The 26,254-nt window shown below is 39.1% G+C and overlaps 2 protein-coding genes across 2 annotated transcripts; one reads left to right on the top strand and one right to left on the bottom strand.

The window, feature by feature from the left end:
• Positions 1-475: 475 nt before the first annotated feature.
• Positions 476-15,927, bottom strand: ift70 (intraflagellar transport 70). The gene is made up of 19 exons (XM_069525146.1): positions 15,736-15,927; positions 15,233-15,298; positions 14,040-14,249; positions 12,997-13,053; positions 12,709-12,844; positions 12,190-12,294; positions 11,945-12,073; positions 10,692-10,741; positions 10,061-10,213; positions 8,731-8,796; positions 8,100-8,153; positions 7,885-7,950; positions 7,557-7,633; positions 6,172-6,379; positions 5,079-5,150; positions 4,767-4,870; positions 2,481-2,559; positions 1,797-1,926; positions 476-1,176 (listed from the first exon to the last, which is right to left on the bottom strand). Exons 1-19 carry the CDS (start codon positions 15,781-15,783, stop codon positions 1,040-1,042), a joined length of 1,947 nt encoding a protein of 648 aa, XP_069381247.1. The 5' UTR covers positions 15,784-15,927; the 3' UTR covers positions 476-1,039.
• Positions 15,928-16,825: 898 nt separating this feature from the next.
• LOC109634150 (uncharacterized) lies at positions 16,826-25,593 on the top strand. The gene is made up of 4 exons (XM_020094447.2): positions 16,826-16,979; positions 19,417-19,551; positions 20,393-20,522; positions 24,210-25,593. The coding sequence occupies exons 1-4, from the start codon at positions 16,838-16,840 to the stop codon at positions 24,454-24,456; spliced, it is 654 nt and encodes a 217-aa protein (XP_019950006.2). The 5' UTR covers positions 16,826-16,837; the 3' UTR covers positions 24,457-25,593.
• The last annotated feature ends 661 nt before the right edge of the window (positions 25,594-26,254 follow it).

Raw genomic sequence — 26,254 nt, 5'->3', positions numbered from 1 at the left:
ATTCTATGATTATAATGAACAAGAAGTTTAATTATCTATGTGCTCATTCCTTCCTACAGCTAAGGATGTAATTAATGTCACAAATGATGCCTGAAGAAAGTGGTGATTTAGCAGCTCACGTGGTCTTCGTGGTTTTCTGATCATCACCACACTGCTGTCTGTGTTAGTTTGTGTTTCTGTTGATGGTGACAAACAACAGGAACAGCGGTTGTCTCCTGGTTGGTATTTTGTTGTCATTGTATAAAGAGGGCGAGTGTCCGACTGATGGTTTTCCAAGAGTTACAAACAGACAGACTGGGAAGGTGTGAGATAAGGGGCTCAGTGATCAGTGTGTCAGGGGTCAGATTATAGGATCAGGGGGTCTCGGGTGCTGTTTGACCATTGGACTGGAATACTGAGGCCTTTGAAAGACAAAATGGTGATTGTGACTTTTCTATAACACTTCTTCAGAAAAAGAAACAGTTAGTTAACAGTATTAAAAGGCTAAATTGAACATCCATGTTTATTATATCTACTACAGCTGTGAATAAACACATTCATTATTTCACAGAAAAAGATTGCAGGGCAATGATTTTTATTTCAAATATAACGATCTTTATTGTCCTTATGTTTTTGTTACTGATAATAATGTTATGTATACTATAGAAAACACGCTCACCAAAGAGGATAAATGCATGAATCATGAATGTATGTAGGTGAACTTGAAACAAAGTGTTTATGTATTTCATGTAGAATAAACACCGCTAATAAAAGAAGCTCATGATACTCTGCACAGCGAGTATTACTGACTATTACTGTAAGAGCTGAGATCACTGAACCAGACCTCCTAACGTCTGTTCTCTTGACTCTTCTGCTTCAACTCACCCTCTCACTTCATTAGAGAAGCTTCCCCTGAGGTGTGTAGTGTTGATTGTCTCTGGCTTCAGGTTAATTATCCTTTGAGTCGACTTTATTGACAAAATACCATCTCTGGCTGCAGTCAGTCATGTTTCTTGGATCATCAAACCTCAGTCATTACTCTTGACATCCTGTAATGAAGTCACTTGTTCCAGCCAATGACATCATAGAACAGCGCCTTGAGCAGTCGAGCCTCGTAGGTGACAGTGTTCTTGCCAATGTGAATGTGAATCTCCTCCAGAGGCTGCTCGATGATGGCCGGCACTTCCTTCCCGTAGACTGGACAAACAAAAAGCGAGAATTATGAGTTCAAACTGAACATGACCAGACGTGGACCTGCTACTGCTTCCTAGATGCTGCAGTGTTTAAATAATACATAATAAAACCCACATTATGAATGCGCTGGACTGATTAATCCATACAAGGGTTTATCTTCTGAGGATCATGAATTGGCAGAACATTCTGCATTTTGTGATCATAGACTGTAAATAAAGATGGACGATGCTTCTCCACTTCCTCCTGTTGTGCAGAAATTAAGCTAAAATATAGCGTATAAGAAGTGTCTAGATATCATATAATCCTTTTTACTCATATATATTATATTAACATTTTCACTTCTGCCACTTCAGTTAAGTTCACTATACATAGTGTAACTAGTGTATATATAGTGTAACTGTAACATTTACACTATATATACACCCCTGAGTTCATCATTGTTAAAAATCAGATAATAAATGCATCATCTGTATATTCACACACAAGATGCAGAAACACAAGTGAGATCGCTATTGGACTCGATCTTTGGTACAGAAATGGAGCCTGACGTTTCTGTGCGCGTGCTCGTGTGTGTGTGTATGTGTGTGTGTATGTGTGTGTGTGCTCGTGTACATGCTGCTCACCCTCACAGTGCTCCAGGAACTGAATACACTCCTCCACCACAGCGTCCCTCAGCATGACCATGTGTTTGGACATGTTCTCCAGCAGAGAGAGGAAACAACGCTTGGCGTAGAACCATGTGTCCGTCCCCAGCTACACACACAAACACAAACTTTAAACTCACGTGGCTTTCTCATAGCTTAACTCATGATAAAAACAACTCTTCAACTCATCAACCACTCTTTGTGTTTCTAAGCCTTAAAGTTGTAAAACCTTTTGCATTTGAAAAAACACGAATTCAGACACAATGGCCAGGTTGTGAAAAGTTGGCGCAACTGCTCGTCTCGCCAGGATTCACATTCCAGAGCAACTCTCTGCTTCCACAACTCTGTGGTGGTGCTTATTGTGAGGAGGAGAGGGAGACACGCAGGATGACGGCTTGTGTTCTCAGCTGCACTTTCAGTGGACTCAGCTGCAGCCACAGTCTGCTGTTGAGACTGGACCAGATCAAAGGAGACTCTGAACCTCAGAGCAGACCCTCGGCAAGAGAGTTCCTGCTGATGGTAACTGACACCGAGTAATATTTGTCTTTCAGTTGTGATTCTGAACTGATTTTTAATATCTAAGCATCACTCAGCCTGTGAAACATGCAAAATAATACCCAAACAGCTTTACTTAAAAAATATGCAACTCATAAATTGGCTGACCTTCTTATTGTACGGCTCCAAGCTCTTGATAACACGAGAGATGCCAAAGTCGTAGTTTCCCTTGGCACAGTACAGCGTCCTGAAAGAGAAACACAATTTCAGTAAACTGTGACAAAATCCCAAAACCTCTTTTTAATAATGATCTACCTCCAACAGGTTTCAGAATGAAGTGGATTTAAATTTAATCTGTTACCCACAATATAAAAATAACTTGGATTATTGGGCTTTGAGATTAACTTTTGATCTTGGAAACCTCAGTCTTTTAGAATTTGGTGAGCAGGGGGACCCAAGTGCAGGAGCGAGGTGGATTCAATCAACAAAGCAGCAGAATATATTGAAAATAAATGAAATAAACTAAGGGGCAGGCAAAGAAGGAAACAAACGGGTGAAACTCAAACTGTAAAGGGAAAACAGGGCAGGATCAGGAATTCAAGCAGATGTCTTGACGAAGACAGAACTGAGGAGTTAACTTAAAGGTTCAGTGTTTAGAATTTAGTGACATCTAGTGGTACGTTTCATCATGCAGCTGAACACCCCTCACATCACCCTCAATCTCCAGGGAACCTGAGGTAGCTTCAGTTGTCATAAAAATTGAATTTTCTGTTTCATATATTCTGTAAAAGAGTTTTTATATCACCATAAACCTAAATGCTTGTAGTGATATGTATGTTTTAGACTCATAGATTTTTTTTTACAGCCAACCAATAAATGGATCAGGTTCTAGTATAAAAGATGTGAGTTTGCAAAAAAAAAGACTTATATCAAATTTGATACAATCATGATGCACATATTATAACAAAGATTAAATATGCACATGTTCATACAAAAATATAAACACATCTATATGTAATGTTGGTGTATTTTATTTAGGACTTACAAAATGTACTAAAGGTAAATGGTCTGTATTTATAGAGTGCTTTACTAGTCTTGATGACCACTCAAAGTGCTGTACAGTACAGTATTTGCCATGCAACCATTCGTTCACACATTCATGCACTGCTTTCATGTGCAGCACTTTCTCTATCACACATCATTCATACACTACTGGCACAGCCCTCAGGGGCAAGTATCTTGTCAGAGGACACTGTAATGCAGGTTGAGGGAGACAGGAATCTAAACTGCTGACATTCTGGTTAGTGGACGAACCCGCTCTACCTCCACGGCCGCCCCATCCAGAACATACCCATCTCCTATGATCTCGTAAGCCTAGCAAGGTTGGGCCTGATTAATACTTGAATGAGAGACCACCTGGGTGGTGCTGTAAAGTGTAGTTATTGTAAATAGTGGGTGTGATCAGTGTTGGCTCTTGTGACCCAGTTCAGACCTGGTATTAACATCCATCCTGTGTGATTCGCTCACAAGTGGCCAGTAAGTTCAGGTCTGAATGTCCCTGGAGTCCTTGTGCTTTGTCGTTTGCAGATCCATGATTGTTGCCTCGGCCACATTGTGGATCGTGATGGCAGCTAGATATACAATATGCCTGCTCACATAGACGTCTATTATTGGCAATACCTCTTGTGGTAGTGGGGGGTGGTTAGTGTCGGTGGCAGGAGGGAGAGAGTGGGCAGGTGGCTCAGGGATTGGTGCCAGGGAGAGAGTCTGATTGTGTACAGGTGTACTGCGTTGGCTAAAGACTCTCTCCCCCCCTTATATCATCAGTAGCGTGCTGGGACACGACACACACACACGAGGAAAGGCTGGAGGCAACCCGGAGAAGCCCAGCTAACGAAAACTGAGATATGCATGTGTATATGTGTGTGAAAAGAAATAAAGTTAAGTTAACCGACTACTGACCTGCATCTTCTGTGACGAGGAATCCACGGTGGCATGAGTGTGTTACACCTCTATATTTACAATAGTCATTACTGCTCTGTTCATCCTTGTCAGACTTTTTTTTTTTGTATAAACACTTTTCAAAAACACCTCTCCATTTATGTTACACACTATCATCAATGTTTTAAATATTGTTATTATGTTGATGTGCCCTGTTACACACGGTATCTGTCGCACTTCTGTCTGTCCTGAGAGAGGGATCACTCACATGTTTCTCTCTCTGAGGTGGTTTATGGTAGTTTTTCCTTACTCTTGCTGAGGGTTGAGGGCAGAGGGAATGTGGACTACACAACAAAGATTTGATTGATTGATTGATTGACCTCTGTCCTCTATAGTCACAATCAATCAAACTTATTTTAATGCTTCTTAGTGTCCATATGTTTGTGGCCACCATCACAATATCAACACTGATCGACACATAATGATACCGACAGCATGATTAGTGGAACTCACCCAATGACCAGGTTTACGATGCAGAGGTGGAAAACCTTCTTGTCAGGGTCGTCGTAGGAAATCTGCTCCTCCTCTTTCTCAATCTTCCTCATCAACTCCTCAGCCTGTTAAATCAGGCAACGAGAAGAGGAAACAGGAGAAACTAATTTATACTGTTTATACTAATGTATACTGTACAATTTTACTTACATACTAATACATCTCTGTGTAAACGTAACCTTTACAGAGAACAATCTGTTTGTGTGCTACAGTGTTGTATACACACTAACAGGGAATGGACAGCATTGTTGTATGAACCTCTTTGTAACGTACCTCTTCATTCTGGCTCGTCATGATGTAGGACACACACAGGTTGGCCAAGACCACAGCGCTCACGTTCAGGATCTAGAGCGGAGCGCACACACACACACACACGCATGCATACACACACTGTTAAACTGTATATAATAACTTTGGAGCTCACGCCACTCCGTTTACTTAACTGAACATGCCCTGTCAGCACCAGAACCTTTTAGAAATCTTGGTTAAATCCAGGTTACGTTAAGATTCCTTCAAAGGATTTTGGACTTCAGGAGATAAAATAAAAATAAAACGACTGTTGACATTTCAGAGGACAGCCCACACAACTGGTGTTACTTTCACAAGGCAAGAAATGTTCAAAGTGTGGTCGCAGTGACCTTGAACTTTGACCATTGACATTTAATCAGTTTATCCTTGAGTCTAATTGAATTTTTGGGAATGTTTTAAGCCATTATTGAGCTATCCCATTCACAAAAATGGGACTGACGGACAGACAGATAGAAAACCAAAGAACATTATGCCTCCGGCCACTGGCTGCCGCCGGCATAAAGAAGCCTGTTTAACACAATTGAGATAAGAAACACTGAAAAAGCATCATGTGTCTCTTTTAGGATGCAAAATGCTTTATTATACTGTGCTCATGAATATACCCTCATATACCATGGAATACCGCAGGAAGTTTAAATAATTCAGGAGTTGAAGAGAAATTAGTAAAGTAAAGTTCTAGGAGCCTCAGCTAAGTCAACTGTGACTTAATATTCTGAAATTGAACAAATGCCCAAATTTTCCTTTGCCAGAAATGTCAGAAGCACCACTGCAAAGAAAAAAAAAAAAAAAAACACACAAAACACTGCAAGAGCAGAAAATCCTCCAAACAGATGTGAAGACACACAACAGAGGTGTTTGGTCTCTGTTTTTACCGAAGGTTTGCACTTGCAGAGACACTCCTGAATGTTACACTGCTCCACCTGCACAGAGAGTCACACTGTCAACATTTCAGCCCAACCTCAGAATGTCCGTGGTGCTGACAGGTGAACGACTCTTATAAGCCCCCAAACACCCATTTATTTACTTCTTTGTGATCAACCATCCAGAGAGCACTTACATTATCATAGTGCTTCTTGACGATGGGCTCATAGAAGCCGATGGCGTCCTTGTACTTGTTCTGCATGAAGAGCACGTGGGCCACGTTCAACTTCCAAGTGTCTTCCTCATTACAAACCTCCACCGACTTGTGGAAAATCTTCTCCACCATCTGGAAGTTCTCCCGGTTCCAGTAGATCTTGGCCTGAGCCATCAGCACCACAATGTACCTGAGATAAGATGGGAATGATGGAGCAGGAAATATTTACGTGGACAGATGCAGTAGAAAACACTGAAAAATGCAGGCAATCAAAAACAAAAGCTGCTAGAAAGTTTTTATCTGCTTTTCAGTCTGTGAATTTAAAAGTAAGTTAAGCAAAACAAAACAGCTTTGATGGTGAACTGTTTCTCCTATTTCTCCAATAATTATATATTATATATATATTTAAGGAGGATATTACCCATGATTCCTGGTTTCCAGAACCAGAAAAGCTGCTGCTGTAACTAATGCACCAAACTAGTAGTTGAAAAGTTTCCTGGCTGAATAGTGTTGTTTTTCATGACTTCTATGTCCAGTTAACTGATCTATAGTTCAGTATTACTCTTGAACTTGCTGGATCTGATTCTGTTACTCAATTCCTACAGGAGATTGTACCCCCTCACCAAGGTAACATACAGCAAGAATAGACTTTAAGTTTGAAGACTAAAAGCAGCTCCATTCTCCTAATTCCGAGTCAGTGAACTATCAAACCTACTTTAATCAAGCTAAAAAAGTAGCACAGTGCTGATTTAACAGTGAGAATAATAATATGTAAAGAGTAATGGTGTTTCTTTCCATACTTCCATGAACACAGTACTTTTGGTTTTGTTTAGTGTCAGGAAAGGAGGGGGGGGGGGGGCGGGGATGGGACACAGGTGCAGACCCAGGGGTATCTCTAAGCTATCCCAGGATAACCACAAAAATCGCAGTAGCGATAGATTGGAAATGGGGGAAAAAACAAAACAACAAAATTGTATAGAGCCACTACAGGCTTCCTTAAAGAAACAATGCATCACAAATGATTAACAAAACCACCACTGCCAAGCAGCTGACTAAAAACTAAAATTGTCCGCTCTTCAGCACCAACTTATTCACTGGGAAAACTACAGGCAAAATTCTTAGTGGTGTGTTTTCAGACACACTTACAACAGGGAGAACCTCTCACTGCCTCTGAAGGTGAGACAATGAGTCAGCACAGGAGACTCAGGGTATATGAAGGCTCCCCACACCTGGGCTTAATCCCCGCCAATCAGTGCCACACACCCCCGATTGCAGTGAGTTGATTCTCTCACCACTCTCAGAGCAGGATTGAGTGCCCTCACAGTTTAGTGTGTGTGTGTGTGTGTGTGTGTGTGTGTGTGTCTCACTTTTCCTGCATCTGTTCGCAGTCGGCCAGAGCTTTCTTCTGTGCTTCATCATCTCGAGCCAGCCGGGCTTCCTGAACCTTAGAGAATAAAAACAAAAACAATATAATCTGTAACAGTAAAATATGTCTTATTATTGAAACGGAAACGGATTAACTGACAGATAAAGCTGTATTTGCATATGACATATGTTTGATATGTAACACTTCAAAATTGAATGAATACCATTTAAACATACATATAGGTACAGTGCACTACATGACAAATAAAAGATATATAATGAAAGTACCACAAATGCTCAGAGTGGAAGAGGAGGAAGAAAGTAAACAACCTGCTTGGCCAATTTCCGCAGCTGCTCGGTGAGTTTGCCATTCATCTCGTCAAACTTCCTAAACGCCTGTGAAAGAAACAGACAAATAACGTAAACCAAAATGTGAAAATTTGTGATTTTATTGATTGATATTAAAATACCACAACTGAGCAGTAAAAATAACAATATTGAATAACACAGCTTTAATTTAAAAGTTGCTACTATCTTTACTGTACCTCCTCTGGGGCTGTCTGGCAGGTCAACAAGGCGTCAAGAAACTCATACATGTACTGAAAAAGGACAAAACCCAGCTTTGTCAGCTTTCATGTGGATTCAGTCACTGGAAAACGTTCATGATTATAAAGGAGAGGAAGATTGGGCAGTGTTTATATATAATTCACAAGGAAACTGTAAAAACAAAAATAAACTTTCCGACAGTGCATGTGATAATAGTATACTGCAGAGTTGCGAGAAATTCAGTGTTTATAGAGATCGTAAAAATGTAAATAGATCAGTACGTGGAGGGTGGTAACACATATATATATATATATATATGCATATGTGTGTGTGTGTAATTATTTCATTTATTTAAATGTTTCGTAGAACAAATTATTAAACAAAGTCAGCATTCATCCTTCACTTTAATGGTTTGTAGAACTTTAACTATGTTAGACTGCACAAACAGAATGTTTTCTGTTCTCTCTAATTCTAGCCATGATTGCGTCGTTTCCTCCAGGACTCCATGATGCAGTGAAAATAAATAAACCCACTGTTACAAGAATGAGGCAGAGGGGGGGAGGGGGTTCAGAGGGTTGAAGAAATGATTTGTGTAGATCAGGACTGAGGGAGATTTTTGTTAAAACTTACTGGGGACAGGAACTTGTAGGTGAGATGGGCGTTCTCTGCCAGGACGTCAGCCGCCAGGTCAAAGTACTGAGGGAGGAAAACACATTGAACCCATGCAGAGACATTAAGACCCACAGCTCTCTGAGGCGCTCTGAGTGTTTTCAGCTCATTCCCCTGAGAATCACACTACAAGGGCAAATCTTTTTAAAAATACTGTTAATGTTAATTGTTACAGAGTGGTGGAAAATGTTGACATGGTCCCTCGTGTAGCACACAGAGGGCGCTGATAATTCACTGTCATGAAGACCTGTACTATCAATATTCAGTATTACAAACCTGGTATAAAGTTAACTATGTGGAGTTGTTGGTTAAGTAGTTGCCAAATACTTTTATTCAGGGTAAGAAAAGTCAAAAACATGAACAACATATGTATAACTGTGCTATAAAAAACGTTTAAAACATTTAAAACTAAGACACCACTCAGGGCTCCTACACACATACGTTTTTTGTCTTCAGACTTTTCAGTTTAGTTGAAACTAAAATAACATGTAAGATAGGTTCCTCGGACTGATGTAGTCTCAGTCCAGATCAATCTGAACCATGGTCATTTCTTTAACGGTATGAACACATTTTTAGGACAGCTCGGACTTTCAGACCAATTGCAGGATATTGAGACCAATAGAAGACAAGATCCAAGCAGAAGCGGCTCACAGGATTGCTTGTAGTCTTCACAACCGATGATACAATGTTTGAACAACGAGGACGTTTGAACAATAGTGTCGTGTAGTGCTCCTGAAGTTGGCGATGCTGGTAATAATACTACAACATTTTAAATTTTAAATAAGAGTGTTGCCTGAATTACAATGTGCAACCAAAACTAACTGTATCAAATTTGAACAATGTAACAAAGACATTGAGCTTGGTTCAGACTTTTTAAGGTGTGTAAACGTTCTATTTTGCCTCAATAAGATCTTTTGTTATGCCTCCTTTCCTAGCATGATGTGTAACACGGCAGCACCCACACCCTCTCTAACAACTCCTTTTTTTCTCTCCACTGTCACCAAGTGTTATTTTGTGGAAACTGTTGGTTTTTCTCTATATATTATCGTCAAGGCTTAACCTCACTATGTTAAGAGCTTTGAGATAATCTGTTTGGATTTAGCACCATTCAAAAAAACTGAATTGCTTTTAATTCAAGTATGAACAGGGATGTAGGATTGAAGCCAAACTCCATATCTAAAGGATTCTCTTATAAGAGAACACAGATAATACAGTCTCGAGGAAGCCACACATGTTCATTGAATCACTGGGTTCAGTGCACCTTCCAGATACAGCGCCACCTGCTGTGTACCTCGTGTTTGCAGTAAAGCAGCAGCAGGTTTCCAAAAGTGACGGGGGGGAAGGAGGGCTGCTGCAGCAGGAAGGCCAACTTCTCAAAACCCTCTGATGGCTTCATGTCCATGTTCACCAGAGCCTGGTTGTGGAGCGTCACTGGGTCCAGCTCCTGACAAAACACAAATAAGAGTATAAATAACATACAGTATGTTTCATGCCTCTGTAAATTAGAAATTAGAAAATTAGACAAAACAGGTTCTTTTTAAAAGGGAGCAGTTTTTAAATGAAAACTTTGTAAAAACAGGAACAGTCTCTAGTATTTCATGTGTGAAATGTTAGTAAATTAGAGGAGAAATCATTAATTCATTTTATTTGTTGCTACTTATGTTTCCATCCTGATACTGACAGGACAAATGCATTACTACATTTCACTAGGGGGCACTAGTTGTAAACCTTCTCCCAAGTTAAAACGCTTAGCCATAACTGTGATGCAGACTGGACCCACGACAGTGTCTCATCTGTACAATAATTTAATGAGACAGTTGGAAGACAATAAACTATCATCATCACCTCCATGTAAGTCTATGTCTCTATTCTAATTAGTTTCTCTTATCAGATACAGACGCACACACACAGGTGAGGGTTACCTCTTCGGCTCTGGGGGGCATATCTGTCAGAGACTCCTGGGCTCTCTTCACTGCACCAGTCGACATGAAAACATAACAGAGGAGAAAGCAGAACATTACAGACCACTAGAAATGAAACAGAACAGAAAAGAGATTAACTATGATTATGATCATGATTACGATCAGCTCTGTGGAGCTCCATATGTGTTTCTCCAAAATTCATTGTCCTTTTGTTTAACGGAGTTTTCACAAAAGAGTCTCCTTCATGGTGTGACAGTTATTGTTTTCCAGATTGTTGATTTGTTGTTTGCTGTCTCTGTTCCATAGTGGTAACCCCTACATTTCTTTACTATACATAAAGATGGACTTTGGCCTCTGATCTCATTTGGAGTCAGAGAATAGACACAAAATGTACTAATCGCAAGTTAGTCTCAGTTGTCAATCATGACGTCTCCATCATTTTTGACACAATAAAATAAATGCTTTGCTTTAGTTAATGCAGGACACAGACGTTACCCAGTTACAATCCACTGACAACCAGCGGATTGTAGTCCATTCAGTCAGGCACCTTTCCTCTTAAAGGAAATGTGTGGGGCTTATCACAGCCATTCTCAAATCAAGGCAGTCTATTCAAATATGACACCCACCTCACTGATCATCACTGTTCATCTCTAAGCCAAACTGTATTTACATTTGTTGCAATAAGTGGTTTAGTTATGGCAAGAGTAAACCAAAAGTATCAGCAACATGAACATACATTGGTGTGATAAGAACTACCTAAAATAAATGAATTTAACGTGTACTTGGATGTTTTAGTTTGGTCCATGTCTCATCTGCTAACAGGGAGGAGACAGGGTTTATGACCTATACTGCAGCCGGCCACCAAGGGGTGATTGAGACGCTTTGGGTTTGCTTTTGGAAGCTGTCATGGCGTCCATCTTTATTTACAGTCTATGGATCTTCCCTATAACCTGGGCTCAGATGGCCTCGGGCACTTTTACTATCCTGTCTTGTCTCTGTGCAGACTGTGCTGCTGGTGTTGCTCTGAGAACGTGTCAGACGGTGGAGGAAACGAAAGAGGGGAACTCTGCTTTTGAAGATAATAGGCTATTTTGGTAATGATAAATATTGTGAAGCTTGGCTGGGCAACAAAAATATTAGATTGTCTCCATGGAGGTAAACACTTTCTTAAAAACAGTTGTAAAGTAGTAAGTAACAACTATTCATCCCTCCCTTCATCTCTCAGTTTGAATGCCACTGACTGAGGTTCTTACAGTTCTTCAGCTGATATTCGATGGCAGCTTTGAGGTTAAAAGCTTCGATCAGGGCCGTCTGTTGCAGCACCAGGGTGTTGCCCACACTGTGGACATCAATGCCTTCAGTTGTCATCCCAACGCTTAGCTCTGGTGGACAGACAAACCAAGACTTTTGATCAAATATTGTGACTGAAACAGACTGATGTGGTTGATCTAGGTGACACAGATGAGATAATGACAGTGCCACTGTGATGTGTTACTACCTGGATGTTCCCTCATGCCTCGTTCTATGATCTCTCCTATGTGTTTGAGGGCCTGAGCATAGTTCTTCAGGCTGTAGAAACACAGAGCGACGTTGTAGGACAACGCTGAGGGAGAGGACAAGAAGACAGACAAAGAAACCTTGATTAACACACACAAAAAAGAATAAGACATTTAAAAATAACACATACTGGAGTAACTTATGAAAAAAAGAATACATTCCTCACAAAACTGAACAAAACTAAAAGGTTCATCTTTGCCATGGAAAGAAGCCTGATGAATGTTGGCAACTAATGGCAGCTATTTGTACACATGTTAAAAAAACATGTTCGTTTTCAATAAACCAAAGAACCGAAGCTGATGATGCAATAAGAAGACCAGACCGTCTCATTTCATTCAGCTGACGCAGTCTACGCTGTCGATAAAGGACGGAGTCTAAGTCAGCTGCGTTAACCGGGTCCTCTGAACGATGCAGCCCCTGAATTAAGTGTGTGTACTCGTGTGTGTCTTTGGAAAACTACCTGGCACGTATCCCACAACTTGCATAGCTGACATGATCTTCTTGCAGGCCTCCTCATACTTTCCATCCTGGTAAAGCAAACAGCCTATATTGTGGATGTAGTCTGGGTCGTCCTGGGGAAGCTGCTCCAACAGGGACTGTGCACACAAACAGACACACACACACAGCTGCATTTACAGTAGTTGTGCTATCAGTGTGTGTTTGGTTGCTGGTAGTAATGAACCTGCCTCCATTCTGAATGGTGTGTATGTATGCATGTATTAACAGATGATGTGTGCGAGCTAGTTACCTTGGAAGCAGAATAATCCTCCTCACAATATTTGATGCACGCTTGAAGCTTGACCATCTGTGCCAGAGAGAGAGGGAGTGGTCAAGAGAGAGTGAGGATGAACTGAAGGTGAAACAGGGAAATGACATGAGCCGTGCACTGGGTTGACTCTCAAAGTAAAATGAAGCAGTAACAACGTCTGACTCTGATTCAATTCTCTCATCCATAATCAATGTCCTTGAACTCTTTTCACAACAGTCTTACGTCTTCTGTGGACATGGCATAATCAAATTGACAAAATTAACCGAATTCCAATTAAAGACTGTTATTTTGACTGCTGATAATAAAAACGGCTTCACAGTTATGCAAAATTTTGCTTGTTTTTTTTTCATTTGTTGAACATTTCTGGTCCATATGCATTTGTTTTCTTTGTTTGCTTTTGAGCAGTGATGAAGGAAACAAAGGGAAACATGTAAATAAATTTGTGTTGCTCTTGTACTGTAAATCTGAAACAGTGATTGTACAACTTGGCCAAACCTCAGACTGGATATAAAGATTATTGACACACCCAAAAACTGAAGCCAAAATATATGAGTGCCACCATCTTGCGCCAATGAAATTATTTGGAGCCAGTCGTACCCTAACCCTAAGTCCAGCCGAATGAAAAATGTATTTAATGTTTACTAAGACTTTTTTAGTTTGGTCCAGCTCCCATCGGCTAACATGGAAGTAGGTGTTAATGACCTTTACTTGCTTTGTGTGTGAGTATGTGTGTGTGCTCTTGTACAAATATATTTGTGAGGACCACTTTAAGCTTACAACCTACAGGGTGAGGACATTTTGGGAAAGTAAGGGCATTTTGGCCGGTCCTCAATTTCTGACCTATTTTTAATGGGCTATTACAGTGTTAAGACTTGGTTTTAGGGTTAGGGTTAGGTTAGGGTTTGGGTTAGGCATTTAGATCTTATGGTTGAGGTTAGAGTAAAGGGCTAGGGAATGTATTATGACAATGAGTGTCCTGACTAAGATAGAAGTATGTACAAACGTGTGTGTGTGAGTTGTACCTTGGTGTGACTGCTGGTGTTGTCCAGTACGAAGGAAGCCTTATTCGCCTCAGGATAAGCACCAGCTTTGTAGAGGGACTGTGTGTAGTACACCTTGTACTCCTCCACCTCTGGGTGCAGCTGCGTGAGCTGCTCATAGCACTCTGCAGCGTTGAGGAATTCCTGGATGTGATAGTAGCAGTAGCCCAGCAGAGACAGAGCTGCCCTGGACTAGGACATAAAGTAAGAGAGAGATACAGACCAGCCTTCATAAAATATCGACTGTAAACCAGGATGTATGCTGTTGTCATAGCACTAAAACCTCTCAAAATTAAATATAAATCAGCACCAAAAGGTGGTTGTTTGAACAAAAAAAGCAACTAATATTCCTTTTTGATGAATGTTACTGTTATTTTCTTAATTATTTGATTTAGCATTTGTCTGAAAATAAACTGTAATACAAATATCCTGAAGGCTCAACGTGATGTCTTTGTATTATGATCACAAAGTTGCCACTACTATACTGATTCATCTTGATTCATTTTGAAGATGCCAGAATAACTGGTACTAATCCATTAATTGGCTGTTTTAACTGTTGTTGATTGCAAAGTAGGATAACAGTTCAGATGACGGGGGAGTTAAATGTAAAATATATATGAATACGTAATTGTTAATAGAGATATGTTGATGAAAAAGTATGATTACAATTTAAGACAATTATGTGACTTTATAAGAGAACTGTGGATCTTTGAAACATATATTAACAGCTCAATGCAATTGAGCAGCTCTTATTGTTGAGAATATACCTCCGCCAAGAGGTTATGTTTTCACCCTTGTTCGTTTTTTGCGAGATCTGGAGAAAGGGGTGGAAATCCATGACACTTCTTTCTCTTTCTAGATAGGGCAGTTTTTGACATTTTCATTGATTTACCAGATAATAATTCATGGATCTTGATTTAAAACAAACTAAACAGGCACATTTGGCGGACTGATTTCTATGAGTGTGTGAAATTTGCTACAGCTTAATTCAATTCGAGGGAAGTGCTGGACCTTGGCAGAGGTGTTAGCTCTAGAAAGTGCTGAAGTCGTTTTGTGGATGTTTGTCAGTCCATGTTTGCAACTTGTTTTTGACTTAACATATGGCATTAATACAATTGTATTGGATTGTGTTATACAGTACATTTTACAAATGAAAAATGTTATCCCACACTTACCTTGGAATGTTTTTGAAGCTGGCCGTTTAGGATGTGAATTGCCTCTAAATAATGGCCATCTTTAATCTAAAAGTAACAAGAGAATGGGCAGAAATGATCAATCATTGCAATCCCCTCAATTATGAATGTGAAATGTAAACACTCCTGACATCAGATCACTGTTGATATGCAGTTTAGATGAAGTTATGCGCTAAGCTGGATCAGATCTGATTTAAACAACTTTGTGTTCATTTAACGGAGTAAAGTTTCATGATTTGATTAAATTAGACATACTTGACAGACAGATTGAATTACTACCTAACGACTTGATGATGGTTGTGTTATGTCCACGCCGAATGTACATGCAGTTCAAACTAAATCCTGCTAAAGTCTTATATGTTGTGTGTATTGTTTCAATAAGCAAGAAACACTAAAATATCACATGTGTGGACGCAGTTTGGTTACCGCTAACTTCGTTCAACACTGAGCTAGGCAGCTAACCTCCGCTCACACAGTATTCTCACCAGCTTGTAGATGGTGGCCGTGTACTCTCCGTCTTTTATAGCTGCCATGGCTCCGAACGAGCGGTTTCAGAGACTACCAATCACTCGGACCATTTATATCCGCACACATTTAAACGAAGCATCTGAGTAGCTTCTGTTTACAGGACGGACATAGCGCACAGGGGCTGTAACTAAGCAACAGAGCACACCGGAAATGAGAACTTGACAGACGTTGCTCACAGCCAATCAATAAGGGGAATGATTACGTAGGCCAACCTTTTCTTTTTTTTTTGTCCCTTGCAAACCTTTATTAGAAACACAAGCTGCAATTCTTTCTTTAAAAAAGGCATGAATAAGAAATAAAACTATTATGAAATAAATCAATGCAATTTAATGTTTTACTTATTACCTCATAAATCATTATTTGCTGCTGTTTATTTTCATCTTTTTAGTTTTAATTTAGATTTATTATCTTAGTTCACAGTGACTCTTCGATCAAGAAGTATTTATCTGTCAGCCAAGATACAAAATTACTGGGTGTGAATTAATATAATATATTAATATAATATATAATAATAATTCATATATTTAAGGTATTATTATTTTATAATTTGGTGCTTAAAATTGAAATTAATTGAATACCTTTTATTTTAGTTCTTTTTTTTTCCATGAATGCTTGTGAAGCACTCTGTAACCTTGTCTGGATAAGTGCTATAAAAATAAAGCTATTATTATTATAAAACACAAGGTAAAGTGGAAGCTTTTTTGGGCTCATGGCAGCTACTGCATGGCGGGACCCACCCTGTTAGATAAAAAACAAGCTATTATAGTATTGTATTAAATATAATATTTCCATGAGATAACTTTTTTGTTTGTTTGAGAGAGAGAGAGAGAGAGAGAGAGAGAGAGAGAGAGAGAGAGAGAGAGAAAGAGAGAGAAACAGATGAAACCAACCAGGTTGTTGGAGCTTTGCCTCCAACCCAAACCACACTGTGCTGACCACTGGGCCTCCATAATGATGGGGGAGAGTATGATGCTATGTGTGTGTGTGTGAATGTGTGTATATGTGTGTGTGTGTCTTCCTGTGTTTTTTGAAAGTGAGAGTGTGAGGTTTTTGGTTTATATGCATGTGCAGTCATGCTTGTGTGCAGCAGGGGTGTGTGTATTTTCTCCCTCTCTCTGTTGTTCTGTCTCTTTCTGCAGTATTTGCACTTCTGCCACTGACTCCTTGGAACCTCTGCAGGAGACGAGCTGCAAAACATCAGGTACAGGCTATTGTTATGCATTTATGTCAGAGAACAGGGTAGTATTTAAATATTAGTCACACTGATTCATTTCGGACATTTTCATTTCTTAGTTCTTGTCGTTTCTTAATTTTGATTATGATCAAAATCAACAAAAAAGATCTTAGTTGCTGCTTCGAAAGAAAACAGGAGTCTGGTTTTGTGTATTCATGTTGCAAAAAAACATGAATCCTCTAAGTGTGAAGCAGGCTTGAGATGAAAGTGAATGGGAATCTTTATTAATGTTGAGCATGATTTTGAATACGCAATCTTCTGCTTAAAATTTCATTGAATCTAGGAAATTGCTTTTAAAACTTATTTCATGGATTCCAGATTGACCATGGATAGAGTTGAGGACATTTTGAGAGTGTATGTGTGTTGAATCATAGACACTAAAATCTTCTCAACAATCCCTCAGCAAACCTTCAGTCAGTTGCTATTCTGATGCGCATGGTTGATTGCACTTATTGGAAGTTGTTTTGGATAAGAGTGTCAGCTAAATGGTATGTATTGTAATGTAATGTCAATTTAAACAATGCAACCTGTCCATTCACTAATCGAACATGGTTATAATTTCCACCAAACTAGGTGGAAGGATGGGACATGGACCAAGAAAGAACTGGACAAAGGGATCCTCTCAAACATTGAAAGATTGTTTTTTACATTTCTCAGAGAATAATTAATGGATGTTGAAAATATAGGGCATATTTAGGGGAATGATTTTTATGATTTTTTGCAAATGTGCAGATTCAAATAAAAATCTCAATTTGGTCCACTGGGTCTGGAGGAGGTATGTGCTCTGCTGAGTGACACTATAGTTTCACTGATGTCTGTTGGTTTGTTTGTTTCTGCTTATTTGTAAGTGGGATTGTGCATTCCTATACTGCAGGCCACCAGGGGATTATCATGATTTGGTTGTGCAGCTTTATTTAGCCAAACATAAGAAATTTAATCTAAACACACAAATCTAAGAAGACTAACTGTATAGTATACTTGAGACTACTTTATGGATGTAGGTGTTTGTGCATGATAATGTGTGTGTGTGTGTGTGTGTGTATGTGTGTATCACTGGAACGAAGTAGTTGTGTACTCTGCATGTCTCTGCAGCTCTCCTCAGTTTCCAATGTGGTTCTGTCGGTTCATTTTTGTGTATCAGCTCTGAGTGCAGCTTGGTCTCATTCCTTAACGTGCGCCGACTGCAAGAGCTCATTGTTTCTTCGCTCCAGGGCTTTATTCTCTGTTCCGCCCTCTGACACGCATAGAAGACATGAAATTTGTTGGATTGGAAACATCAGACCAGTTATTATTCTGAACCCTTTGTATAACATTGTTTGTGTGAAAAGTGCTGAACAAATAAAGTCGAATTGACTGATGAATTTTAAAGTTGCTGAACAAAAAAACCAGTTGACTAATTATGTCCAACAGGATTGGATTAAAACGCTTCCTTTCAAAACCCTTGTGGACAAAAATGTCCACTCCCTAAGACTGCTACAAAACAATAACTATATTAATATTATTTTTCACTTTCAAGTATTACATTTTTTGAAACCAAATTCAGTCCCGATTAAAAATTCCAAATATTCATTCATTTTCAGTATTTTAAACCCTTTAAATGCCAGCGTCAAAACATGATTTGACATTTTTTATTTTAAGTAAAAAAAAAACAAACTGCAAGATACTTTTGGCTTCTTGTAGACTTTCAAGAATCATACTCATAGCTCATACCTCTGGTGTGAAGCACCAAAGCATCACTTGGTCAGTTATGGTCAATATCGGAAAATTGATCAATATGATGTTAAATTGTAAGAAAAATACAAGCCAGGACCTCAGAATGAGATTTTATGTACAAATGGCATGCAGTGTACTTTAAAAAAAAGTTGGCTTTCTATGGGGACATTTTTGTCATGAAGGTGAAATGGTAGTATTTTCATTACACAGTGAAAAAACTGACAAATCATAAGAAAATAAATTGAAATTCCTGAAAAATGCACACCTTTGACAAATGTTATGCCTTACCATACATTAACAAAGCCAAAATATCCAATATATTTCTATCCAATCCAAAGATTAAACAAAATTGGAGCAAATAAAAAAGATAAGACATGCAAGATAAGTTAAACAAGATGTAAAGATAACGTTGTTCAGAACCACAAGGTTCTATGAAAAAAGCAAACACATAAAGTCAAGGTAAATATTTGCTTAAATTGAATTTAAATATTAAACTAGAGAATTATTATTGCGAGTTACTATTGTTGAGTTACTCTGCACTGAATGATGTGAATGAATAGTTTAACTCAAATTACAAACATTTGAAGCTATGAATTTTAAAAGAAATGTATGAAATTTTTTTGTCATAGAATCACTATCCCATCAGCTGTAATGATCATAATAATGTCATTATGAACATCCTCCCTTTTAGGTACTGGTTCGATAATGGCCTCCAAACTGAGCGTGCTGCTGCTGTCATTGGCTGTTGCCTCAGTAACAGTGCTGGCCCAGAGACGACGTCCTTCAACGTCGACCAATACCGGGGAGTGGAACTACAGGGATGGCTGTGAGCACCCAGATTACTCTTTGTTTACTCTGGGTCAGAGGTCAAGTTCAGGGCTCATCATGATGATGTCAAAGCTAGAGGTGAAAGTTGAAGAAGCAAACCTGTCGGTAAATGTGTCTTATGTTGTTTAGATTAAGTTTGATTGGTGGCACTGAGATTCAGGACTCCTAATGCAGACATGGGGAAACACAAAAGGCACTGACCTCCAACACACAACAACGCCAAAATGCACTATGTTTGACAGTTTTAATAAACAATTTGACCAAATTTGAGTTTTGTAAAAGAAAATTTGACGGTTTGAAGGATGACCAACATTTGAAACAATCTAAAAAGAGATATGTTATAGTAAGTTAGCTTAGCATAGCATAAACAGTAGAAGTAAGAGGAGGCAGCTAGCCTGGCTTTGTCCAAAGCTAAAAAAATACATCTTTCAGAATCTCTAAAGCTATGACTGCACAGTGTATGTTGTTGGTTCATCTGTAGACAACAATATAAAGACAAGAAATCTCATGTTCTTGCCCTTGTGAACAACAATTTTTTTTTTCTGAACACTATGTAACTATTACTTAGCAACAGCGCCCTCTGCTGCCAGTCCCACCCACTAAGCAGAAACTCTGAACAACAGTGGCTTCCTGAACACACCAAAAGCCCCAAACTCTGTTTCGAAATCTTAAGAATTTAAGAAATTTGCATAGTGTTGCTTTAATATGAGCGGAGCGGATTCAGTTTGCCCTGAATATGATTCTGACCTTTCTGACTTTAAAAGAGTGTTAGACTCACAAGCCTCCATTGTTCTGTTCTGCATCGGTTGTAATTGTAAACATGTCCCCTTCTGTCCCAGCTGAGAGGGTGAATATGCGTGGCGTGGCTAACCTGACTGAGGTTCTGGACAACTGGAAGTTCGACATCATGAACCAGATGAAAGGACTCCTGCAGAACGACCACCAGTCTTTGCTCCCCGATTACGCCCGGTATGTATGAGGAGCGAGGACACGAGAGGCGGAGATTGAACTGGTTCAGATCTTAAAAGAAATACTTCAACACTTTGGAAAGTACTTTTGGATGGTTGGATGAGTAGATTGATCCCCATCTGTTCAATCAAGCAGTCAACAGCAGCAGTGTGTGTGTGTGTGTGAAGTGTTTGAGTGGTTATGTGGACTCAAATACTTCACCCACCCCTCCATCAGCATAGTGGTGAGTAGATAGTGAAATTTCATTTTTCGGTGAACTATCCCTTTAAGTGACCTCTGAACAGGAGAATCAGTTTTTGTTGCAGTTGTCGTGAATGCACTGTTTTAATGATTTACAACGTTGGTTAAGTTGATGAGTCCCAGCCTCCGCTGCTCCAGAGCACTGATTGCAATGTATTGCATGTCCAGATCGCACCATATACGACACAGCAATTCCTTGGGCCCTTAACATAACACATTCACAGCTGTGAATCCAATAAGATTAATGGTTTTCAAGATATGGAAGACACAGACAGACAGACAGAGATTTCTTAAATTATTAGATAGATAAATAACCATTATTAGCCATTATAATCTTGTATTCCAAAATTTCACGTTGTTCATATACCAGTTTTATCTTTTGGCAGTGGTTTCAAAAATTCTAAAGGACAATTTGTAGGACAAGTAGTATTTCAGTTGTAACATGAAGATCAGTTGCTTCAGGTTTAAATTCCCATGCTCTTCCTTTGTTGCCCCCCTAGTGGAAGCTGTGGAGATATGTGAAAAGATGAATTCATGAGTTGAGTTTAAATCATCTGAATTATCTCCACAAGTTTCATCACAAATGACAGAGCAAACTATCTTTTTCCTCCAGTGTGTTTCCAGTGAGCAGAATATTCCACATGAATGAAATCAGTCTGGAGGCAGAAACTTACCACAGGAACGCTTCAGGATGGAAATAAAGTCTGAGGTTTTTACTGGGTTCACTCTATGTTGTTGCTGTCATGAGAAGCTGCGGCGGAAACTTCCATTTAAAAGTGAAAATAGAAACCTGAAAGAAAAAGCTTGAGATTTTCCACAGAGGAAGTCTGGTGTTCCCTCCTTCTCGTCACAGTTAAGAGGTTGAGACATCATTATGGTCCAGAAGTCAAATAAACAATAACAGAGAATACATGTTTAAAGTCATTCTCTTAGGTTTTTCTTCATTACATCGCATTATATTTCATTTAGATGACACTTTTATCCAAAGCGACTTAGAATAAGTGCATTAACCATGATGGTACAAACCCAGAACAACAAGAATCAAGTAAGTACAATTTGGTTCAAAAAAGCCAAACTACAAAAGTGCTACAAGTAAGTGCCATGTGCAACAATTTTTTTTCTTCAGCTACGACTTTACATTCTCTCTTTTCCTTCATTCTTCTTTTCTGACTTAACTTCCTGTCTAAAATTTATCTTGAATAAATGTTTTATTTAAATTAAAACCTTTTTAAATTTAGACTTGTTAAATATTTTATATGAATAGTTATGGGTGCCTTGCATTGCATGGGGCTTCGATGGAAAGCTAAAAAAATGATTCCTGATGAGAAAACTAAATTTCTAAATCGCTCTTACCGTCTCATTTCTTAACTCTTATTAAATAATAACATATGTGGACGTCGGCCAAAGTCTTGTGATTCTCACAATGTGTTTATTTCTCAGATAGGACTTATAGATTTTGAGTTAGAAGCCCCCCCTGGATGTTACCAGGAAGTCTGTACAGAGCCTTTATTTTGAAAATAAGCCCCCCCATAGTAATAGAATGTTACTAGGAAACATGTAATGAGCCTGGTTTTTCAAAATAAAACCCCCAGCTGGTTACAGGATGTTCCCAGGGAGCCGGAAAAAGAGTGGATTTCCAAAATAAAACTCCCAAATAGTTACAGAATGTTCCCAGGAAGCCTGAAAGATGCTGGTTTTTCAAAATAAAATGTCCAAATAGTTACAGGATGTCCCTATGAAGTCTCAAAAACGCTGGACCTTAAAAATAAAACGCCCAAATAGTTACAGAATGTTCCCAGGAAGCCTGAAAGATGCTGGTTTTTCAAAATAAAATGCCCAACTAGTTACAGGATGTCCCTAGGAAGTCTCAAAAACACTGGACCTTCAAAATAAAATGCCCAAATAGTTACAGAATGTTTCCAGGAAGCCTAAATGATGCTGGTTTTTCAAAATAAAAGTCCTGGATGATGACAAGACCTTACCAGGAAGCCCAAAAGAGTCTGGATTTTCCAAATAAAATCCACAAATAGTTACAGGATGTTCCCAGGAAGCCTGAAAGAGGCTGAATTTTTAAGATTAAATTCCATGGATGGTGATAAGACCTTACAACATGGTTTCTCTCTGTCTCTCTGAAATTGGTCAAGTCTCTGTCACCGACCTGGAACATGCATGATTATAAAATCAAGCAGCTTTTGGAAATGTCTTTCGCTCTCACCGTCTCTCATGTAAACCTGGATAATATGTGTCTCTCTGTGCGAGCGGCGTCAACGAGCACAAGGCACCCATTCAAAATGTCTCGGCAGGAGAGATTTTCTAGTTTTATATTATTGTACCGTAAATTATAAACAGGCTGATTACCTGAGTCACGACTGTATATAAAAAATTATGTCCCCATGATTCACTCTATATGTACTTCATAGTCATGTGAGGAAATGATCAAAGAGAGAGAACATTCTTTTGTTGGGTCAAGGATAATTTAAAAATTTGAGAGTTTGTTTTGTGACTCTTTTACCTTCACTTGAGTGCAGTGTGACTGAAATATGTGTTGGACTCTTCAGCTGCCAATTTAAAAGGATAGTTCACCGAAAACTTTAAATTAACTCATTATCTTCTCACCACTATGCTGATAGGTAGGTAGGTGAAGTGTTTGAGTCCACAAAACACTTTTCAGGGGTAAACAGCGTTGCAGCCAAATCTAACACAACTGAGCTAAATAGTGATTTATTCTTCAAATGTAAAATGACATTCATACTTGACTTGAAACAGTATAATTTACACCATGTTTCAAGCCTATGTGTCCTCTGATAGCTTCCTCTGGGGCTGCGTTTACATTTGATGCACACACCGGAAACACACACACTGCACACAAGCTTATGTCCAAGGGCTGCGCAGTAGCATTGCTAATTCTGGTAGCAGACATTTAGACTAAAACATGGTGTAATTGAAACCGTTTCAAGTCGAATTTGAATGTCAGGGCTTACGGACACATTTTATGTTTTTTTTCTGATGTTTTTGTATGTTTGAAGAAGCAGTCACCAGGTGCTTCAGTTGTATTGGATTGGCTGCAACTCTGTTTACCCCTGAAACTCCAAAAGTGTTTTTTTTGGACTGAAACACCAACCCTCCATCGGCATAGTGATGAGAAGATAATGAGGGAATTTTCATTTTAATGACTTTATTCTCAATTTCCAACTGTTTATAATGTTGTATAGTATGTGCACTTGCATTAAAATCTTTTATACATGCCCCTCAGGGACCTGCATTTATTGTTTTTATTTTCCATGTTCAGCCTTTCCTTGTTTTTTGCTTCTTGACCCCAGATATGTGGATGAATGACAATACACCTTGAGGTGATCTGGTACCAGACTGACCATGTCAGACCTGCTTGACTCATGATTCAAACCTCACCAGAAAACGTATATGTGCTCTCTGTATGTCCCTGTTCAGGATCCAGCCGCTGTCCGAGGTGTTGGACGACCTCTACAAAGAGTTCAATGCCCTCAAAGCTCACCTGGGCGACCTTACCGAGAAGTTCTCCGCCATCGAAACTTTCATCGATGAGATCAAGGCCAGCCGCGCCACTAACACCAACGCTGGCCCTGCCTCCGGTCCAGGTCCGGCTGCAGTTCCCAGACAGTCCACTCGGAGGGTGATGAAGAAGAAGACCACTTCCTCTTCCGCCTCCTCCTCCTAACCAGCCAATGAGGAGTTTCTTCTGTTCTCATGCTTTGCTTCTTCTCTGACTGCATTCTGTTTCTGTCTTGTCTGAAGGGAATTCTCATTTATCGTTTCATTATCATCATGTTCTGTGGTCTTGAACCTGGTTATTACCACAGGACAGAGGAATAACTGAACTGTTATGAAAAAGACAAATTAGCCGATATCATTTCTGAAAAATGTCCAGAGTTGGAAGTGTTTACAATACATACAATTTAGATGAAACACAAACACATCACAAGGATTATTTAAATTAAATTCAATCTTACACTGAACCTTGAAGTCAAAATATCTCAGATATTAGCGCTGACATCTTGTGGTGATGACGTCATTTACAGTCAGAGATTGTGCAGGAGTGATCGTGGAGCCGTGGTGTCAAAGTCCTGTTGATAGATGTTCTCAACCAATCCTGTCACAGTGTCAGCTGTCAATCCTGACACAGTGTCAGCTGTCAATCCTGACACAGTGTCAGCTGTCAATCCTGATACAGTGTCAGCTGTCAATCAGCCTGTTTATATATCGTCAAATAACTAATTCAAACCAAACTGATCAGAAACACTTGAACAAACATCAGTGATGAAATGACAGAAACATCTTTGACATCTGCTAACATGGAGGTTTATGATCTTTTATTTGGACTTGGACATTTGTGTTCTCACATCCAGCTTGTCCAAAATGTACTGACTTCAGTGCAGGTCTGAAAGCAACTTTATTTAGTGGCATCACTGACAGGTGAGATGTCCCATGACTGAAATTGGTCAACTAAAAATTTTCTGGTCATTCTACAGACACTGCTTTTTCACATAGTGGATAAACTGAAGGGTATAATGAAACCTAAATAACGATAAATGTAGTGAGCTGTACAGTAGGGAGTGATTTCGTTCTCACAGACTTGCCACTGTTTGCTCATTTTGTTTCCTCATAAATTTTAACTAAGATGTGACACCTGGAAAGTTTGTATTGATTAAAAACTATTTCATATTCTCTTCTCAATCTGAAGAATAATATTTTTTTCAGGTCTGCTGCTGTTTCCTCTGCAATGGTATGAGTTGGTCTGTGTTCAAGGTTTACTGCTTCACTATATAAGCTTCAAATAAATTCACTTTTTGCATCATTTTTCATCATTTCGGTAATTTTTTCCTCAAAATCTGGTTTGCTTTGATCAGATGTGACACAATCTAAAATATTATTATTTAGCTCAAAAGGATACAACCATCAGACTTTTAAATACTCCCTGACCAAGGACAAATATTTATATACTTTTCTCATTTGATCTGGCTGCGGTATTGTTATAAACATTGGATTTTTCATTGTCCAAAAAAGATACAAAAACAATGGACACTAAAGGCAATTAACTCCAAGACAGATGCGATAGAGGTGTTGGTAGCGTTGCTAAAGAGAAAATCCAAAAATGTTCTTTCTCTCTGTGTATTTCAAAATACACAATTTGTTCCACAGACGGCAGATTAGCTTGATGTTTGCTAGCCAGTAAAATGATAGAGTTCGCGGGAGCCCTATTTTCCGTTGTGCATCAGTCCATTACTTAACGTGTCAGATGCATACGCATACATCCAGTATATCAGTGGCGGCTGGCCCATAGGGGGCGCTGGGGCTCAGCCCCACCAACTGTTGAGGGGAATTTTTATTTTATTTTATTTTTTAAATCAATGTCAGTTTTACTTAATAGTGTGTGCCTACATGCAATTTAAATCATTTAAACAACTTTTGCACCAACTGACACTCATTAAACAGTGAATTTCCACTGACAGACAGTG

This window comes from Paralichthys olivaceus, chromosome 5, assembly GCF_024713975.1.
Source record: "Paralichthys olivaceus isolate ysfri-2021 chromosome 5, ASM2471397v2, whole genome shotgun sequence".
Classification (NCBI taxonomy): Eukaryota; Metazoa; Chordata; class Actinopteri; order Pleuronectiformes; family Paralichthyidae; genus Paralichthys; species Paralichthys olivaceus.
This window is presented reverse-complemented; position numbering and strand designations above follow the sequence as displayed.

Coding starts and splice junctions, on each gene's coding strand:
- ift70 (XM_069525146.1), bottom strand. CDS start 15,783: ATGGCAGCTATAAAAGACGGAGAGTACACGGCCACCATCTACAAGCTG. Junction 12,845..12,996: donor AGGATTATTCTGCTTCCAAG/GTAACTAGCTCG, acceptor TTGTGTGCACAG/TCCCTGTTGGAGCAGCTTCC. Junction 5,151..6,171: donor TCAAGAAGCACTATGATAAT/GTAAGTGCTCTC, acceptor GCTCCGCTCTAG/ATCCTGAACGTGAGCGCTGT.
- LOC109634150 (XM_020094447.2), top strand. CDS start 16,838: ATGCATGTGCAGTCATGCTTGTGTGCAGCAGGGGTGTGTGTATTTTCT. Junction 19,552..20,392: donor GTGGAACTACAGGGATGGCT/GTGAGCACCCAG, acceptor CTTCTGTCCCAG/CTGAGAGGGTGAATATGCGT. Junction 20,523..24,209: donor TTGCTCCCCGATTACGCCCG/GTATGTATGAGG, acceptor GTCCCTGTTCAG/GATCCAGCCGCTGTCCGAGG.